Source organism: Hyaena hyaena, unplaced genomic scaffold, assembly GCF_003009895.1.
Source record: "Hyaena hyaena isolate Hyena2069 unplaced genomic scaffold, ASM300989v1 scaffold_636, whole genome shotgun sequence".
NCBI lineage: Eukaryota > Metazoa > Chordata > Mammalia > Carnivora > Hyaenidae > Hyaena > Hyaena hyaena.
The window spans coordinates 235,743-257,147 of record NW_024081268.1 but is presented as its reverse complement, the minus strand read 5'-3'; the positions used below and the strand labels follow the sequence as shown (position 1 = coordinate 257,147).

The 21,405-nt window shown below is 38.4% G+C and overlaps 1 protein-coding gene across 1 annotated transcript in view; it reads right to left on the bottom strand.

The window, feature by feature from the left end:
- Positions 1 to 227: 227 nt before the first annotated feature.
- Positions 228 to 21,405, bottom strand: part of LOC120219642 (phospholipid scramblase 4-like) — a 24,142-nt gene continuing 2,964 nt past the window's right edge. The window contains 6 exon segments of the mRNA XM_039216488.1: positions 228 to 327; positions 329 to 373; positions 2,050 to 2,291; positions 8,313 to 8,369; positions 11,536 to 11,758; positions 13,859 to 13,975. Of these exon segments, the coding sequence (XP_039072419.1) occupies positions 228 to 327; positions 329 to 373; positions 2,050 to 2,291; positions 8,313 to 8,369; positions 11,536 to 11,758; positions 13,859 to 13,975 (784 nt within the window).

The following is a 21,405-nucleotide window of genomic DNA, read 5'->3' as shown; positions in this document are numbered from 1 at the left end:
GAACTGAAGTCGGATGCTTAACTGACTGAGCCACCCAGGTGCCCCTCTTTGAGTCTCCTTAAATACCTAGTGGAGTATTTGATAAATATATCATCATATTGCTGTATTTATAAGTGATATTGTAAACCTCATTTCACATACACAGAAAAGAATACTGAAACAAGATCATTCTGAGGTTGGTTTGTCCATGTAGAAAACACTCTAAAAACATTTTAATATTATGTTACCTAAAAAGAAGAATCTGAACCCCAGCCATGGGTTGAAGGTGGCCCATGCACTCCCATCACATTTTCTTTCTTCTTGCTTTGGATGCTGTAAACCACTCTGTACGGTTCCAGGCTGGACAGCAAAGCCAGCAGTGACACCAGGAACACTGCATCTCAGCTGCCAATGTGCACAGGGAAGTAAATGACATAGATATGCATACATGTACCCACCACCGAGATGTGCTCTAAGCCCTGCAAGGACTAGGGAAATTATTCTGGGCAAGACAGTCCTCCGTGCGTCGCTCGTACTCCTATATTTCTTACTATGCGTGCCAACAATGCAAGGCCTTGGCTGCTCTTTCCCTTGGCCATTTGTCAGGATTGACTTTGCAGGGAGCAATCTTAAGGGATGAGGCCATACCTTCCTTCAGGATACAGAGGAGGACTTAAGGTCCTTCTCTAATTCTACAGTGGGTGTGGTTATGAAGAGGATTTTTGTGGTGAAGGAATTGTCAGATATCTGTATTGTGGTGGTGGACAAAGGAATCTACACAGGTGATCAAACCTCCCAGGACTAAAAACACATGCATGGACACGTGAGCGCTTATGCACGCGCACGCGCGCGCGCACACACACACACACTCAGAAATACAAGTAAAATTGGAGAAATGAGAAAAAACATCTGTCATGGGATAAATGTTCCACAAGCTGAGTAGGTTTGTAATTTGGTTAGCCTTACTACATCATGGCTTACTTTAATCATGGAAGGCTGCATTTATAGGATTTGAGGGGAAAAAAAAGTCATAAATATGAAGAAGAATTCTTTGTATCTTCAAAAGGATTGAGGATTAGAGATGAAGATTCATCTCAAATATAAGGCTGTTATTACAAAGACAGTAATGAGACAGAAGATGGCTGGGAACAACAACTAACGTTCTCTGAGCGCTGTACTATCTGCCAGGTACTGTAACAACAGTTAACATTCATGTACTGTTTAATCCTCAAAACCACCCTACGTGATAGTACCGTTATTATCTCCATCTTATGGGAAATCAAAACACAGAGAGGACTGTAAATAAACTAACACTCAGTAAGTGCTGGTCCTTAACATACTGTGTCTTTATGTATCCCAGTAATCCCATGGGATACTATGCATACTTATGTACAGGAGCTCTAAGGCCCAAAGAAGTGAAATAGATTATACAAATATAAATAGAGGGCATTATCTAGAATTCAAACTTCTGGGTGACCTCTGTCCCTGCAGCAAACAACCTTCCTAGAGCCTCACAGGTTGTAGAAGAGGAAGCTGGCTGTCACAGGCTGTCACTCGGAACATCTGCTCTCTATTCCAGCACTTGGTGGAGTGTAACACCCGCATCAGCACTTAATCTTTCTGAGCCACCCTTTCTTTATCTGTGAGAAGGTGTGGATTGGGATGGGCAGTGTACAGTTACCTAAAGGGTCTTCCAATTCTGAAAGTATCCAGTTATGTCTAGGGACACCTTACCTGCGGATGTGTGGGTGCATTTAGACAAATGTGTGTGGCTTCTCTTCTAGGTGTAACGGACATATTTCTAATTCAGTAGACACAACCGATAGAATTGTGGTCACCGAATAAACAACCCTAATTTGAGCCTGACTCCCCGCTAGCTTCAGAAGACAAGAGTCCACAAGAAAAATCCCTCTATGATTTCCCTCAGGGGAGACAATCTGGCGTCCCTCCCTCACCACTCTCTTCTTTCATTGTGACCAGCGGAGCCAGTGAAACCCCCTCGTGTGCCATTCTGGAAGGAGCGCAAGGATGCTGTGAAGAGCTGGACCAGGAAGAGACAAGGGCTCAGACCTGTGCTCTCTGACCTCTTGCCTGGTGGAGGGACAACAGAAGCAACAGCAGGTGCATCTGAAAGGCCTCTGCATGGTCATGATTTCTCGGCCCATACAGTCAGTGACTCGGAGGACGAAGGGCCTTAGTGTCCGATAAGCATTTCTGGTAAAGTCGTCTGTGTCTTCATTTACGGCATAAACCATCTGGTCCAGGTTGTTCTTAATATTGTATCCATTATCAGTTTTAAGAGATGTCATTACAAAAATTTAAAGAAGAAAGCCATTTTATTTTTAATTTTTTTCATGTTTACTCATTTTTTGAGACAGAGACAGAGACACAGAAAGAGCATGAGTGGGGGGAGGGCAGATAGAGAGGATGTCATAGAATCTGAAGCAGGCTTCAGACTCTGAGCTGTCAGCACAGAGCCCAAAGCAGGGCTCAAACTCACAAACTGCAAGATCATGACCTGAGCCAAAGTCGGATGCTTAATCGAGTGAGCCACCCTGGTGCCTCAAGAAATCCACTTTAACTTGGAGGCAGTTAAAATGGGCTTCAATTATTTGTATAGTATTTCTTAACATGTAAAGAAAAACAGCTTTTCAAATTTTCATTGAAGCATATGCAATTCATCAGAACGTCAAAATATTTTATAACTCTTGTAATAATTTAAATCTTTTGGGATTTAGGGGCATCTGGCTGGCTCAGTTGGAGGAGCATGCGACTCTTGATCTCAGGATCATGAGTTCAAGTCCCACATTGAGTACAGGATTACATAAGTAAATACAAATTAAAAAATAAATCCTTTGGGATTTAAAACATTTATTTTAAGCTCAGAGCAAGATGATTTAAAAATGTTTATTCACATAACAGGAAAGATTGAAATCATCTTTCATAAGATAATCATATTTTCTATAATACTTGCATTCAGAAAACTTAAGTTTTAAAAGTATTTTAATGTCAGGATGAATTTAAAATGCTTAGTGAGATGCAAAATAAACTATAGTGACAGCATGGAATGAAGAAGCAGAGGTGAGAAGAGGTGAAATAGAAGATAAAATTATGGAAAATAATGAAATGGAATAAGAGGGAGAGGAAGTTACTAAATCATGAGGCGACATTTAGAGAACTAAGCGATTCCATGAAATGAAACAATGTCCATATCATAGGAGTACTAAAAAAAAGCAGAATCCAGAAAGGGCCAGAAGGTTTATTTGAACAAAGTATAGCTGAGAACGTCCCTAATCTGGGGAAGGAAACACACATCCAAGTGCAAGAGGCACAGAAAACTCTCTTAAAATCAACAAAAACAGGTTAATACCACAACATATCATAATGAAACTCACAAAATACAAGGAAAAAGAGAGATTTCTCATGGCAGCTAAAAGGTCCTTAACCAACAAGGAAAGACACATAAGGTTAGTAGCAGACCTATCCACTGAAACTTGACAGGCCAGAAGAGAGTAGTAGGAAATAATCATTGTGCTGAATAGGAAAAATATGAAGCTGAGATCCTTTATACAGCAAGGCTGTCATTCAGAATAGAAGGAGAGATAAAGACTTTCCCAGACAAGCAAAAACTAAAGAAGTTCATGACCACTAAACCAGTCTTACATGAAATTTGAAGGGGGACTTTCTGTGTGGAGGAAAAAAAAAAAAAAAGACCAAAGCAGCAAAGACTACAAAGGACCAGAAAACATCATCACCAGAAACATCAAATCTACAGAAAATAGAATGGCACTAAATTCTTCTTTCAATAATCAATCTGAATGTAAACAGACTAAAGGCTCCAATCAAACATACAGTAGCAGAATGGATAAAAAAAACCAAGATCTATCTATATGCTGCCTACAAGAGACTCATTTTAGATCTAAGGACGCCAGCAGATTGAAAGTGGTGGGATGGAAAACCCCTATCTATCTACCTACCTACCTACCTAAATGAAGAACAATCTATCATGCTAAAGGAGGTCAAAGGAAAGCCAGAGTGGCTATATTTACATTAGACAAATTAGATTTTAAAACAAAGATTGTACCAAGAAATGAGGAAGGGCATTGTCATCATTAAGGGGTCTATCCATCAAGATCTAACAATTATAAATATTTATGCTCCCAACTTGAAACATCCAAGTATATAAAGCAATTAATCACAAACATAAAGAGACTTACTGGGTAATAATACCATAATAGTAAGAAACTTTAATACTACACTTACAGCAATGGACAGACCATCTAATTGAAAAATCAACAGGGAAACAACAGCTCCTAATGATACACTGGACCGGATATACTTCACAGATATACTGAGAACGTTCACCTGAAAGCAGCAGAATATGTATTCTTCTCAAGTGCTCATGGAACATTCTCCAGAACAGATCATAGACTGGGTCACAAGTCAGCCCTCAACAGGTGCAAAATGACTGAGATCATACAATACATATTTTCAGATCACAACACTATGAAACTCGAATTCAGCCATGAGCAAGTATTTGGAAGGCCCTCAAATACAAAGAAGTTAAAGAACCTCTCACTAAAGAATGAATGGTTAACCAGGAAATTAAAGAAGAAATAAAAACATACATAGACACGAATGAAAATGAAAATATGACAGTCCAAACCTTTCAGGATGCAGCGAAGGCAGTCCTAAGAGGAAAGTACACTGCAATTCAGGCCTAATCTCAAGAAGCAAGAAAGGTCCCAAATATTCACCCTAACCTTACACCTAAAGAAGCTCGAAAAGGAGAAGCAAATGAAAGCCAATCCCAGTAGAAGGGAAATAATAAAGATTAGAGCAGAAATAAACAATATAGAAAGAAACAAACAAAAAACAGTAGAACAGATCAATGAAACTAAAAGCAGGTTTTTTGAAGGAATAAACAAAATTGATAAACCCCCAGCCAGACTTATCAAAAAAGAAAAGAGGACACAAATAGATAAGATCATGAATGAAAGAGGAGAGATCACAACCAATACCACAGAAATACAAACAATATTAATACTAAGAAAAATTCTATGGCAACAAACTGGACAATCTGGAAGAAATGGAAATGGACAAATTCCTAGACACTCACACACTACCAAAGCTGAACCAGGAAGAAAAGGAAAATTTGAACGGACCCCAAACCAGCAAAGAAATTCAATCAGTTATCAAAAATCTCCCAACAAATAAGAGTCCTAAGCCAGATGGCTTCCCAGAGGAATTCTACCAGACATTTAAAGCAGAGTTAATATCTATTCTTCACAAACTGTTCCAAAAAATAGAAATGGAAGGAAAGTTTCCAAATTCATTCTATGAAGCCAGCATTACCTTGATTCCAAAGCCGACAGAGACTCCACTAAAAGGAGAATTACAGATCAATATTCCTGATAAAACTCAATGCAAAAATTCACAAGATAGAAAATCAAATACAACAGTACATTAAAGGAATTATTCACCATGGCCAAGTGGGATTTATTAATGGTTCAATCAGTGTGATACACTACATTAATAAAAGAAAGGATAAGAACCATATGATCCTGTCAATATGTACAGAAAAAGCATTTGACAAAATACAGCATCCTTCCTTGATAAATACCCTGAAGAAAGTAGGAATAGAAGAAACATACCTCAACATAATAAAATATATATATGAAAGGCCCACAGCTAATATCATCCCTAATAGGGAAAAACTGAGACCTTCTCCCTAACGTCAGGAACATGACAAAGATGTCCACAGTCACCATTGTTGTCCATCATATTACTAGAAGTCCCAGCCTTGGAAATAAGACAGCAAACACAAATAAAAGGTGTACAAATTGACAAAGAAGTCAAACTATTACTCTTTGCAGATGGCATGGTACTCTATATGGAAAACCCGAAAGACTCCACCAAAAAACTGCAATTGTTGATACCTGAATTCAGCAAAGTTGCAGAATATAAAATCAACATACAGAAATTGGTTGCACTTCTATACACTAGTAATGAAGAGGCAGAAAGAGAAATCAAGGAATCTATTCCATTTACAACTGCACCAAAAATCATAATATACCCAGGAATAAACCTAACCAAAGAGGCAAAAGATCTATGCACTGAAAACTAAGAAGACACAAAAAAATGGAAAAATATTCTATGCTCCTGGATAGAAAGAACAAATATTGTTAAAATGTCTATACTACTCCAAAGCAATCTATGCATTCATTGCTATCCCTATCAAAATAACACCAGCATTCTTCACAGAGCTAGAACAAACAATCCTAAAATTTGTATGGAACCAGAATAAATCCTAATAGCCAATGTAATGTGAAAAAGAGAGGCAAAACTTTAAGCTATTACAAAGCTGTAATCATCAAGACCATATAGTACTGGCACAAAAACAGACATAGATCAATAGAATAGAACAGAGAGCCCAGAAATGGATTCATAAATGTATGGCCAACTAATCTTCAACAAAGCAGGAAAGAGTATCAAATAGAAAAAAGACAATCTCTTTAGTAAATGGTGCTGGGAAAACTGGACAGTAACATGCAGGATAATAAAACTGGACCGCTTTCTCATACCATGCACAAAAATAAATTCAAAATGGATAAAAGACCTAAATGTAAGACAGGAAGCCATCAAAATCCTAGAGGAGAATACAGGAAACTCTTTGACCTTGGCCACAGCAACTTCTTACCTGACATGTCTCCTAAGACAAGGGACCTCCTCAAGATAAAAGACTTCTGCACAGTAAAGGAAACTAAAAGGCAACCGAAGGGATGGAAAAAGATATTTGCAAATGACATATCAGATAAAGGGTTAGTATCTAAAATCTATAAAGAACTTATCAAACTCAACACCCAAAAAACAATAATCTAATAAAGAAATGGAAAAGACATGAATAGACACTTTTCCAAAGAAGACATCCAAATAGCTATCAGACATGAAAGGATGCTCCAAGTCACTCATCATCAGGGAAATACAAATCAAAACTACAATGGGATACTGCCTCACCCCTGTCAGAATGGCTAAAATTAAGAACTCAGGAAACAACAGATGTTGGCAAAGATGCAGAGAAAGAGGAAGCCTTTTGTACTGTTAGTGGGAATGCAGACTCTGGAAAACAGTATGGAGGTTCATCAAAAAATTAAAAATAGACTACTGCATGACCCAGTAAATGCACTAGTAGGTTTTTATCCAAAAGATACAGGAGTGCTGATTCGAAGGGGCATATGTATCCCCAATATTTATGGCAACACTGTCAACAAGAGCCAAATTATGGAAAGAGTCCAAATGTCTATCAACTGATGAATGGATAAAGATGTCTTATACACATACAAACACACACGCACGCACACACAACACACACAATGGAACAATTACTTGCTGATCAAAAAGAATTAAATCTTGTCATTTGCAACGTGGTGGAACTAGAGTGTATTATGCTAAGTGAAATAAGTCAGGCAGAGAAAGATAAATATCATATGACTTCACTCATATGTGGAATTTAAGAAACAAAACAGATGAACATAGGGTAAGGGAAAAATAAGATAAAAACAGAGTAAAGACAGACCAGAAGAGACTCTTAAAACAGAGAACATACTGAGGGTTCCTGGAGGGGAGCTGGGCGGGGGGATGGGATAAATGGGTGATGAGTATTAAGGAGGGCACTTGTTGGAATGAGCACTGGTTGTTGTATATAAGTGATGAATTACTAGGTTCTACTCCTGAGATCAGTACTACACTGTATGTTAACTAACTTGTATTTAAATAAATACATTTTGAAAATATTTTAATAAAATTATACGCTGCATCACAAATCACTTAGCACATGAACTATGCTAACATGATTAGGGTCATTACAAACTGCGAATAGAAAAAGGAACCAAGAAGGCCTTATATCATAGCCAAACAAATGTGTAAAGTTGTTGCTTTCAGGGTCAGGAACACTGTACTGATGAACAGAGGACAGATTTCATGTTTACTGTGCTCATTTCTTCCTCTTTCCAGCAAATCCAGATTCGCTTGTCCCTCACTAAGTCCTTTAGTTTCTCTATTATTTTTTCCCCTTGTCTATAAAAGGTGATGATGGGGGCAGAAAGAGGGAACAAGTGTAGTGGGGTTGACCAGATAATATGTAAGATCTTTTTCAATCTATAATCTAATATATAATTTATAAACAAATAAAATTATACACAAAAATTCCCTTTTTTAGTTTCTAGGACAGTCTTTTCTCTTTGAAACACTGAGAAATGATCAATATGAAGATGGAACTAGATATGGAATAATGCTAATTCAAGTATTGTTGATCACCACTGAAAATACATATTTTCCAGGTATTCAAAATGCTGAAGAATGAGTATGTTGTCCAACAATTGAGATAGAAAAAAGTAATTAGGAAAGATAGAAACAAAAGCATTAAGACAATTACCAGGAGAGAAGAAATTGATGATTTATATATTAAATGTAGCAATCAATTTTTAAAGTATCTTCAATGTCAATTACTTAAAAATATATTTTATCAAGTGGAATTAGCCTATTTGTACCTGATCACATATAAGGAGAGCTGGCTATATAGGAAAGATGCTTTCTTCCAGTTCTATTCTAGAAGACTAAAACATCTCATAACGTTTCTGATGAAATTTCAGAAAATCATCTTCTACTACACTAACATCATCTAGAAAAAAGCTGTGTTTACACAGATTGTATCTAGCTCAGTCCCTACTCACTGGTCTCATTAACATGTCCCCTACAGACTGGAATGGCTCAGGAAGTTCAGGATGCTTTAACATGGACCAGCCACAGAGGGGGCTATTTTCTCAGTAGCTTTAGGGAGAAGAATCAGCCAGCATGAACCTCACACAGGACTGTCAAATTTTATATTAGTTCAAGGTACCTCTGACAGATGAACATTCTGATTTCTCTGTTCACTTGAGTTGCTAGACATCAAGCTCTTCCCTAGGTGTTCGCTTGTAATAGGGGGAGGGTCCAGGAGCTTAACAGGCTTATAAATAGGATGGGAACAAGGGACAAGAAACATTCTAGAATATGCTGAAAAGTGGAGACTATCATTAGACAGATTTCTCACCTTAGTTTTTCTTTGGGATTACTCCCAAGATTCTTGAATCCTTCTAAAGGAAGAAATGTCCTTGCAGACAGATCGATCCTATCTTACACAATTTTCTGTCATACACATAACTTCTGAGCACAGAACATTGACTGAACTGCCATATTCCCTTAAATATCTTTTGAATGTGTTAATGAATGGTTTTGAAATTAATAAAATTGAAAGTGAGTTAACTGGACATAAATGTTTAACACTGTGTTAATTACAGGAGGGGAGAGAAAACAATCCATTCTTAATTTAAGACTTTTTCCTGTATGAAAACACAGACAGGTGAGGGGATCTAAACATGTCTTATAATTTTTCAAAAGTGGCCACCAAAATGATTTATAGTCCTATTTAAAAAAACTCCAGCATCTTAAAATTTAGGACTAGAATATAAAAAAATATTCATTCTTTAATAAAATGTCCACTGGTTGGCAAAATAACCTAAAGAAAGGAAATCCTTTCAGATGAGAGGTTTGCCGACAAAACACTGTGGCTACTAAGGAGCAGTTCTTTTGGGAGTCACTGGCAAACTTCGGGCTCAAAAACCATGTAATCCTGCTGTGCTGGACAGAATTCCTCTGAGGAGTCCTGATAATTTCATATGAGATCTCAAGAGTCTCAGGAAAATAGAGCAAAATGACTGGGTATGTGCCTTGCATTCACACCCAAGGAGGCATTTCAACGAAATAGCATCATTACTGCATCACCCATTCAGCAGTTCCAGGAACTCTGTCACACACTGACAACTCCCAGAACCGCCCAATAGGGTAGAGAGAGTCAGTAGTATTTTGTAGAAGAAATTGAAACATCAACTTGTTAACAAATTTGTTCAAGTTTATAGAACTAGTGGGTGATAAAACTACAGGGTCAGAAACTACATTATCTGGCTCTAAACCTTGTTTTCTTTTGTATTTGTTTCTGGTTTTGTGTTTTAACTCGTGCATTTCTGGAAGGGATAAGTAAATCCACCATATCTATCATTTAACCTCTGTGTGGATAGTGGAAGAATCTAAACACATCTTTTTACTTTTTATGTTTAATAAAGAATTTTAAAGCTGTGCAATTTTAAAAGAAGGAGAAATGGTCTAGGAGACCCAGACTTATAAGGTCAAATTCTTATATTATTGTGCAAGCATAAAAAAGATTTTCTAAAATGTATTAACGAGAAGCATTCAATAAGCATCTAACATAATAAAGGGTTTTACTCTAGCACTTTAATGACTTCATATGTATTTTATAGCTATTTTACGAAGGGACGGTTTAATAAAATTTTTGGCTCCTATAAATTCCAATTTCTCAATCCAATTTTACTACATTTCGCACATCATCCCCATAGTACTGTATCAATAGTTTCCAATGCACAAGATTAAATATATAGAATTGCAGAAAGGAAGTTGTCAACTTCAAGGAATATTTTATTGATTATGTGGGGAGAGAAGTACAGAATTAGAGTCCCTTGCTTATAATGAACTTCGATACCTCCTGTTTCCAAAACAAAAAGAGCCAGGATAATAGAAGAGTTTCCAATACTAGCTATATCTCAGTTTCACCAGATACATTTTTTGAGTTTAAACTCTTTGAGCTTATAATCAAATCTGCTTATCCCTCAACTTTAGGACCTGGGTTTCAAAATGGCTTCATAAGTTTTAAACAGAAGGGGTTTAAGGGATCACCACTTTGTGGGAGAAGGCCTCAATGACTTGGCTTGAAGCTCTGAGTGCTTGGTAGGCATCTTATGTTTACTTGGTAATAATAGGTTTTTATGAGGGCTAGAGCAGCTGATGAAATTATGGCTGGTGAGGAAAAGCAAGCGGCCACGGCACCTGATGAGTTTGTCACTAAATATTCTGTTCCTTCATGTTGCCTTTATTTTTTAAGGTTTTTATTTTATTTCTCAGAGAGATAGAATGCGAGCAGGTAGAAAGAGAGGGAAACGAATCTGAAGCAGGCTCCAGGCTCTGACCTGCCAGCACAGAGCCTGATGTGGGGCTTGAACTCACGAGCTGTGAGATCATGACCTGAGCCGAAGTCGGACGCTTAACCGACTGACTCACCCAGGTGCCCCTCATGTTGCCTTTCTTGATGTTTACTCTTTCAACTAAATGACACTCCAGTTAGGATCTATGATGATTTTTTTCTATTCCTATTCCTATTTTTCTGATTTCCTTCAAGAGGACATCTCAAATATCTTACAACTTACCTTTAATCCTTTATGAAAACTATAGCCTTCCCACTAAAAATATTCCTGCACTTATGCTTCCCCTTTGCATATCTGAAATCAGGACCACCACTCCTACAGCCTCACAAACTGGACCTGTCATCACTGACCCACCACCTTTAGCCACTCTATCCAGCCCTGCATCTATTTTTTGTTGGATCCTCAACATCATATTTCATAAGAAAATATTTTGGATTTGTGCAGAGTACCTGAGCTATAAGTCTTCCAGACCAGGAGGGCATGTTGGCATAGGAAGTGGCTCTGGCATCCTTGCTTTTGGAGCAGACTCATTTAACACTGGACATCTGCCAGGCTGGTGCTGTAAAGAATGGATGCCACCAGCAGGCTGGTACAAGGGGAAGGCATTTTGCTGGTTTAGACAGCCATGTCCCATAAGCAAGCCTCCTGGGTAGTATGAGAGCAGAGGGACAGTAGGTCCTGGGGACCTTGTGTTCAAAAACAAATGAAAAAAATTACATGACTTTAACTACAATATACTGAAACTTAGCATAAATTTTTACATGGATGTTACATGGGTCACATGACTGCCTGTTGGAAAGAGTAAGAGCTCCCATTTTCTGAGGGAGGGGAATACCACATACAAATGTTGTAGGGGGACTTCCAGATAATTAACACATTTAATCCTCTTAAACTTTCTGAGGTAGTTATGCTCACTTCCTAAGTGCAAAAACTACGGTTGAAGAGAGCTGGAAATTTGATAGCCTCTCTCTGCCCATCTCATAAGGCTGCTGCAGGGTTAGTACAGGGCCTTGCTTAAAGTTAGCTCTACACAAATTTCTATTTTATACTCTTTATACTAATGTTAAATTTACATAGATAAAGTAAGTGGTAACACTGGTATTTGAAATCACATCTTAACTTCAAAATGGTGATCTGAAGACTCTGCTATATTGTTGCTGAACCCATCACTTCTTTATATCCTCACCATCTGGTTCTCACACTGATTTCCTCCAACAGGGGGTCAGTTAAATTCTAACTTGGTCAATGTAAGCAAGGTCACAGTCAAGGAAATCAGCTTTCTTTAAAGAGCCACAATATTTAAGAGAAGCACTCAAAATCATGAATTAGTAGGAGGGTACCATCAATGTAGGACTTTAGGTTTTGCTTCTTTTATCAAATATCTCTTAAAAGAAGCAGTAATGCCATACCCCTCCCTCAGCCAGGATGGAACAGTGCAGGCGTAGTAAGGAGTCTGATCTCCTGCCCAGCAGTAACAAGGATCTTATTTCTGGAATGAAATAACATCTTTGCACTCATCTTGTAGATTACTTTTTTTTCAAACTATGAACTTTTGCGTCTTATTCATACTTACTGTTACTAAGCCTCATCCAGTAGGGACTACTGTAATAAGTTCTTAACCAGTTTCCCTTTTGTTGCTTTCTCTCTGTTCCAGTGTTTCCTTCACACTGACCCCAAGAGCTATTTTATCAAACATACAAGCAGTTACTCACTGGACATTTATTGAGTGCCCTTTATGTACCAGACCATGTGCCAGGAGCTAGGAAAAAACAAACTCAAGTATTTCCTTGAAAGTCATTTTTTTTTTTAAGTTTACTTATTTATTTTGAGAGAGAGAGAAAGAACGTGCATGTAGAGGGGACAAAGAGAGAGAGAATCCCAAGCAGGCTCCACACCGTCAGCACAGAAGCCTGATGTGGGATTCGGACCCACTAATCAAGAGATCATGACCTAAACAGAAGTCTGACACTTCACCCATGTAGCCACACTGGCGCCCCTGAAATCTTGATATCCCACCTGGGTGACTCAGTTAAGCACTGGACTTCAGCTGAGGTCATGATTTCACGGTTGGTGAGTTTGAGGCCCACACTGGGTGAACTCAAGCCCTATTTCCGGTGAATACAAGCCCCACTTCTGGTGAACGCTGCCTCTCTCTCTCTGCTCCTTGTGGATTCTCTTTCTCTCTTCCCCTCTCTATATGCCCCTCACTCACTTGTGTCCTCTCTGTTTCCTCCCCTCCAAAATATTCTTGATATCCTGTTAAAAAGCATCTACAGTCTCTAAAAGGCTCCAGGATAAGATGCAAACGACTTAATCAACACTGGAAAACAGTCATCTCCACCTCTGCACTTGTGCCTTTTGACCCAGCAGGCCTTCCTCAAGCCTCAACCACATCACTAGGCCTTCATGACCTGGTGTTTTTGGACAGGTGTTTCTTTCTCTCAGACATTCTCCCTTCCCCACCTATTTTTTGATTGAGAAACTCCTTATCATGCCAATAAAACTTGACTTCCTCCGTCAGTTACTCTGTCTTCTGAGTCCCTACAATATTTTCTTCATATTTCTATAACAGCATGGAGCATACCATTAATGTTTGTACAACTTCTTACTCCAGGAGACTGTAAAGGCAGGAATGCTCTACTTGACATGTAGTAATATATTTGACATCCAGTAGGTGCTCAATATTTATTTATTGAAACAACAAAGGAATTAGTTAATTAAATCAGCATCTTAACTCTTAGTGTCATTTTCTACAGGGGTGGAGAGATTCTTTCTGGAGATTTAACTTACCAGGTATAAAATGGGAACTCCATTCTGGAGGGTCATCAGGTACTGTATTTGGTGAACTTAATTGGCAGTTGTAGTCAAGAGGAGCATGAGGTACTGGATCCAAGGACTTTGTTTATTGTCAATGTCATTCATTGGTTGATCAGTGCTTGTGGGGACTAGCCTTGGAGGAAGAGGTCCTGCACAACTGAGAAATGGAATGATTTATTATTGAAAATATTTTTTCTTATTGGTTTGCTAAAACATCAGAAACATCAGTGTAATCATAATGAAATACACTATTGTATTTCTTACAACATACACAATACATGCATATGATATATTAGGCATTAATTCACACACATGGTTAATTGTTAGGCTGAACTCAGAGTAAAAGACTATGGCTGAGCAATTATACTGTGCTTGTGATTAAAGTAATGAATTCCCTGAGGGCTGGCAGTTCAGCTGACCTGATACTCACTTTTATTTACATAGACAAGTTCCTTCCAACATAGTGGAAATTGTTGTCCTATGATGTAGTATGGAGAGCATGGTATATATGGAGTGAATCTGATTTTTTCCCCACATCCTCTCTGAAAAGTGGCTGTGTCAAAGTAAATCCAAAACAAAACAACACAAATACCTAATGGTTTCAAATCAGTTTGCCACACATAACTCAGAGGTGATTTTCACTTCCCCCATGACTCCTATTTTGACTTATTCTTCTTAAAGCAAGCTATGTCACTGTAATTACTGAGAGGAAGGTGCTGAGGTCACATTTCATGTTACACCCTGTCCTTCCATTGAGATTGGAGGCATTGCTCCCTGACCTCAGTGTGAGGAACAGTTCAGTATTTCTGAAAGAACTGGTTGACTCTTAATTCACAGGAAACACAAGTCCCATAAACGTGGCATTTCTCTCCTTATATCAGTTGCTGGAAAACTCAGGGCCCACTTTTTAGACCTCTTCTATTCAAGGAAATCTTTCTTTGGCAACTTTCTATGCCAAGTATAGGAAGATAGGAATGTTCATATTTATAAATAAATGGATATATTTACATCATCCAAATATTAAATAAAAACAATTCCCAAATGAAATAAACTGAAAGCATCATTAAGGAAAATAGTCATATAATTCATATTTAAAACAAGGCATAATAGGGATGCCTGGATGGCTCAGTCAGTTAAGCATCCAACTTTGGTTCAGGTCATGATCTTGCGGTTCATGGGTTCGAAACCCTGCATTGGGCTCTGTACTGACAGCTCAGAGCCTAGAGCCTGCTTTGGATTCTGTGTCTCCCTCTTTTTCTGTCCCTCCCCAGCTCATGATCTTCTCTCTCTGTCTCTCAAAAATAAAAAATATTTCCAAAAAAATTAAAACAAGGTATAATACAATTTGTTCACAAAAGACATGCTGATGTTTTTGAAGAATCCTAATGAATATTAAAACATAAAATTTTTATTTTTTGTATTAAAAAATTTTTTAAATGTGTTTTTATTTATTCTTAAGAAAGAGAGAGAGAGACAGAGCATGAGTGGGGGAGGGGCAGAGCAAGAGAGGAAAAAACAGAATCTGAAGTGGGCTCCAGGCTCTGAGTTGTCAGCACAGAGCCTGATGCGGGGCTCGAACTCGCAAGTGGTGAGATCATAACCTGAGCCAAAGTCAGATGCTTAACCAACAGAGCCACCCAGGCATCTCTAAAAAATAAAGTGCTTTAATGCTCTGAGCTAGTTACACAAATTTATATATTACATATATTATGACTTAATGACACATGCAATAGGTTTTATGATTTTTGTCTCCAGTTACATTTCATATATTTTTTTAGTAATCCAACAAATATCTACTGGGTATGTATTTTGTAGGCACTACTATAGATGCTGAAAATTCAGTAATAAACCAGAGAAATAGTTGCACATCATGCTAGAGATTCTAACTTAGTGGCATGAGATTAAAAACACATTAACAAATATTTCAGATTAAGCTGAGTTAGTACGGTTATAAAGAAAACAAAGTAAACAGTTTAGGAAAAACATGAGGGCAGTTCCAGGAGGTTCAGGAAAGACCTCTCTCAGGAGGTAACCTTTGAGTATTTGAGGTATGAAAGGAAGCATTACACTAAAAATGTAGGAAGAGAGTTCTAGGACAACAGGAAATAAGTGCAAAGGCCCTGAGGTGGCACCGAGAGCAGCATACTCAAGAGTGAGAGAGAGGTCAGGTATGACTGGGACAAAGGAATGAGGAAAATGGAGGAAAGAGATGGACACAAGTCTGATCACATCTGAAGGCTGAGGTAAAACATTTGCGATTTGTTGTAACTGCAACAGGGAAATCTTTGGAGAACTTTCACCAGTGGAGTGATAAGAGCTGATTTATACTTTATCTTGAGGGGGCAAGAGTTTAAGTACCGTGTGGACAGAATGACAGCAGTGATCCAGGTGAGACCAATGCTGCCTCAGACTGGGGAGGTAACACTAGAGAGAGTTGAATGTGGTCAGAAGCAGAACCTACAGGAGTTTCTGATGGACTAAAGAAAAGCGAGGAGTCAAAGTTGGGTGTCAGTTTTCAGGCCAGGGTACCTGAGTTGATGACAATGCCATTAACTGAACTAGAGAAGAAGACGGTAGGGGAAATGGCGGGAACTGGGGAGGGTAGGAATCAAAAATTCAAATTGAGACTTATTTAAGAAAAGGCCAAAAGAAGATAATTACAGAAAATGTTTTGCTTGTATGTTTGTGTTTGCAAGTGTACTTATTTTTCTATTATGAAAGATGTCTTTACATCTTAAAAATATGAATGATCTGGCTGGGGAGAGACTAACCCTCTCAGGGCTGGACAATTCTTAGGAATAGCAAAGAGCTCTGACAGCAACATGCCTTTGATATGCAAGCTAACTGCTCTCAGGGCTCCACCAACTTTCTTTATCCAGCCTGGACACCCCAGGAGGTAACACTCCCTTGCTTTAATCTTCCCAGGGCCAGGTACCAGGTACCTAGGAACTATTCCTAGGGCTTAAGAGTATGACAAAACTATCCAAACCAGGCATTCCTCAGTTTGCCCTGCACTGTCTTGCCTTCACCCCTCCACCACGGCCCTCCTGAATCCCAAAAGAGGCTGTAAAAAGGGCTGACTCTTCCATCTTCTTCTGCTTCTTCCTGATCAAAATGTGGTGTGCCTCCTGTGGCCTTGCATTGTGTCCCTGCCTCTCATTCCTAGGGAAACTGCACCACTACTTTTCTTTTCAAAGGCATTAACCTATGTTGTCAGTCATGTTTATAAATGAAGACGAACAAAATCTTTTTGCTGGGGGAGAGTTTGTGTTGCTGTTGATGGCTGCTGACTGATCAGGGTGGTCATTGCTGAAGACTGGGGTGGCTGCGGCAATTTCTTAAGATCATGAAGTCTGACCCATCGATTGACTTCTTCTTTCACAAATGATTTCTCTATAGCATGTGATGCTATTTGGTACCATTTTACCCACAGAACTTCAAAATTAGTCATTCCTCTCAAATCCTACCACTGCCTTACCAACTAAGTTTATGTAATATGTTATTTGACTTCATTTATTTTTTTAGTGACCTCTACATCCAACATAGGGCTTGAACTCACGACCCCAAAACCAAGTGTTGCATGGTCCACTAACTGAGCCAGCCAGGCACTCCTGTGTAATATTTTAAATTCTTTTCATTTCAGAGGTTTTCAGGGCGTCTTCACCAGGAGTAGATTACATCTCAAGCAAAAAAGCAAAGAAGTTCATTCATAAGAAGCAAATCCTCATCTGTTTAAATTTTACCAGGAGATTGCAGTGATTCAAATACACTTATAATGAAAAACATGAAATATTATGAGAATTACCAAAATGTGACACAGACACATAAAATGAGCAAACACTGTTAGAAAAATGGCACAAATAGACTTGTTCAACAACACAGGGTTGCCACAAACCTTTAATTTGTTGGAAAAAGAAAAATCGTATCTGCAAACACAATAAAACAAAGTATGTCTATATATAATTCTGTTCTCCAAAATAAATAAATAAATAAGACCAAAGCGCAAAACATATTTATAAGTGAACTTTATGAGAATAACTCAGGGTAGGAAAGAAGTTGAGATGAAATTTTTAAGGGGGGGAGTGCAGATTTAATTAGTTCAATCAGGCAGGGGAGAAAATGAGGTTATCATCAAAAAAAGGAATTATACGGGCACCTGGGTGGCTCAGTCAGTCAAGCGTCCAACTTCAGCTCAGGTCATGATCTCACCACTTTTGGGTTTGAGCCCGGTGTCAGGCTCTGTGCTGACAGCTCAGAGCCTGGAGCCTGCTTCAGATTCTGTGTCTCCCTCTTTCTTTGCCCTTACCCCACTTGCACTCTATCTCTCTCTCAAAAAGGAATAAATGTTAAAAAAAAAATTTATAAAAAGAATTACAGAATTTCCAGATTTCAAATAACCCGGAGAACAATATAGTTTATTGAACACATCACAAGGGTCAGGTAAAGAGCCAAGCAATTTGCATATTATCTCTAATTACAATAACATGTCTTTAAGGCACAAACTATTATTCAAGTTTTATAGATGAGAAAACAAACCTAGAGAAATAAAGCAAATTAACGATATGCTTATTAAATGATCAAGCCCACTAAAGTCAATTCCTTCTGAATCCAAAGTCCATGTTTGGACCAAACACTATGCTATCCTGTTGATCAGAATCTAGAATGTGATCATTTGTGTTGTTCACGTGAAGTGGAGAGTCACTGACGTAGACTTGGTCAAGGAAGAGCATGTGAGTGATCATTATGAATACTGAGTTGACTCAAGAATGTTGTAATGAGATAAGCTAGTATATAGATTTCCAGACCAGATGTTGTCTCCTAAGTATGGAACAAAGAGACCAACTAGGCTTGGACCGTCTCCACTCTGTCCCTTCAGCCAAAGTTGTTAGTACAGTGTCCCATGAGGTATAAAAGGATTCTGTAGCACACCAAAAAGCTGCTGTGTGCAACTGCTGGCCAGCCAAAGGAGTTCAGTTCAGGACATTGGTCCTGCCCTCCAATGATAGGAATCCCTGGTATTTAGAAAAACAATCATATCCTTCTAGAACCTTCAATCCTGGACATCCCTAGGTACATACTTTTGAGCAACTCTTGTACGTGTACACAGAGGATATATATAAGAATGTTCTTGACACCACTGTGCATATGAAGAGAAACTGAAAACATTTTTATTGTCCATCAGTAAGAGACTAAATTGTAGTCTAATCATATAATATTACACTGCCGTGGAAACAAATTAGAACCACAACTATCATCATGGATGAATCTCAAAAATATATTATTGAGCAAAAAGTAAGGCACTAAAGAGTATGGTATGATTTTGTTTTTATGTTCAAAGGCAGAAAGCTAAATAATTTTTTCAGATACATACATGAAGGTAAAACTTTAAAGAAAAGCTAGTGACTTAATAACACAATAACCAGTCAATGCTTACCTGTGTGGGAGTGATGAGGAAAAAGGGGCTCTAGTTTCCTGCTAATGTTCGAAAACTTTTTTTTTTTTTTTTTGGACACACTGGTTTTTAAAATTTTTTTCTTTAAAATTTTATTTAAATTCAAGTTAGTTAATATATAGCATAGAGTGTAGTATTGGTTTCAGGAATAGAATTTAGTGATTCATCATTTACATATAACACCCAGTGCTCTTCCCAACAAGTGTCCTCCTTAATGCCCACCACTCATTTAGCACGTCCCCCACCCACCTCCCTTCCAGAAACCCTCAGTTTGTTCTCTATAGTTAAGAGTCTCTTATGGTTTGTCTCCCTCTTTGTTTTTATCTTGTTTCATTTTTATTTCCCTTCCCCTATGTTCATTTGTTTTGTTTCTTAAATTCCACATGTGCATGAAATCATATGGTATTTGTCTGTCTCTGACCGACTTATTTCACTTAGCATAATGTACTCTAGTTCCATCCACAGAAGAAGGGAAATAATATTGAACAAAAATAAATGATATAGAAACCAAAAAGATACAGATCAATGAAACTAGGAGCTGGATCTTTGAAAGAAGTAGCAAAATGGATAAACCCCTACCAGACTTACCAGAAAGAAAGGAGAAAGGACCAAGATAAATAAAATTAAGAATGAAAGAGGAGAGATCAGGGGCGCCTGAGTGGCTCAGTCAGTTAAGCATCTGACTTCAGCTCAGGTCATGATCTCACGGTTTGTGAGTTTGAGCCCCATTTCCAGCTCTGTGCTGACAGCTCAGAGCTTGGAGCCTGCTTCAGATTCTGTGTCTCCTTCTTTCCTTCTACCACTCCCCCGTTCATTTTCTCTCTCTCTCTCAAAAATAAACATTGAAAAAAAAATGTTTAAGAGAAAGGATCACAACTAACACCACAGAAATACAAAAAATTATGAGAGAATATTATGAGCAACTATATACCAACAAATTGGGCAATCTGAAAGAAATGGATAAATTCCTAGAAACATATGAACTACCAAAACTGGACCAGGAAGAAACAGAAAACTGAACAGACCCATAATCACCCAAGAAATTGAATCACTAATCCGAAATCTCCCAACAAATAATAGTGGAGGGCCAAATGGTTTCCCAGGGGGATTCTATTGAATATTTAAAGAAGAGTTAATACTTACTCTTCTGAAACAGTTCCAAAAATTGATAGGGAAGGAAAATTTCCAAACTCCTTCTATGAGGCCAGCGTTACCTCCATTCAAAAACTAGACAAAGACCCTATTGAAAAGGAGAATTACAGGGGCACCTGGGTGGCTCAGTTGGTTAAGCATGCAACTCTATTTCAGCTCATGCCATGTTCTCACGGGTTCATGAGTTTGAGCCCCACGTCAGGCTCTGTGCTGACAGCTCAGTGCCTGGAGCTTGCTCCAGATTCTGTGTGTGTGTGTGTCTCTCTCTCTGCCCCTCCCTGTTCATGCTCTCTCTGTCTCTCCCCCAAGGATAAACATTAAAAATTTTTTTTTAAAAAAAAGGAGAATTATAGACCAATATCCTTAAAGAATATGGATGCAAAAATTCTTAGCAAGATATCAGCAAATCAAATCCAACAGTACATTAAAAGAATTGCTCATATTTTTAAGGACAGGGAAGGTGGGTTGTTATTTTGTAAAAGATACGTGTATGTTTATTTATTTATTTTTTTACAAATAGTTTATTGTCAAGTTGGTTTCCATATAACACCCAGTGCTCATCCCCACAAGTGCCCCTCTCTGTGCCCATCCCCCCTCCTCCCCCCACATCCATCAGTCCTCAGTTTTTGTCAGCATTTCAAGAGTCTCTCATGGTTTGCCTCTCTCCCTTTCCCCCACCATTTCCGCCCTTCTTCTCCCCCTTGGTCCTCCGTTAAGTTCCTCCTAATCTTCCTATACGTGAGCCACATCTTCTTGAACCATTAGTCTGTTGACGGACACTTAAGCTCTTTCCATGTCTTGGCTATTGTGGAGAGTGCTGCTATGAACATTGGGGTCCATGTGCTCCTATGCATCAGCATTTCTGTATCCCTTGGGTAAATTCCTAGCAGTGCTATTGCTGGGTCCTAGGGG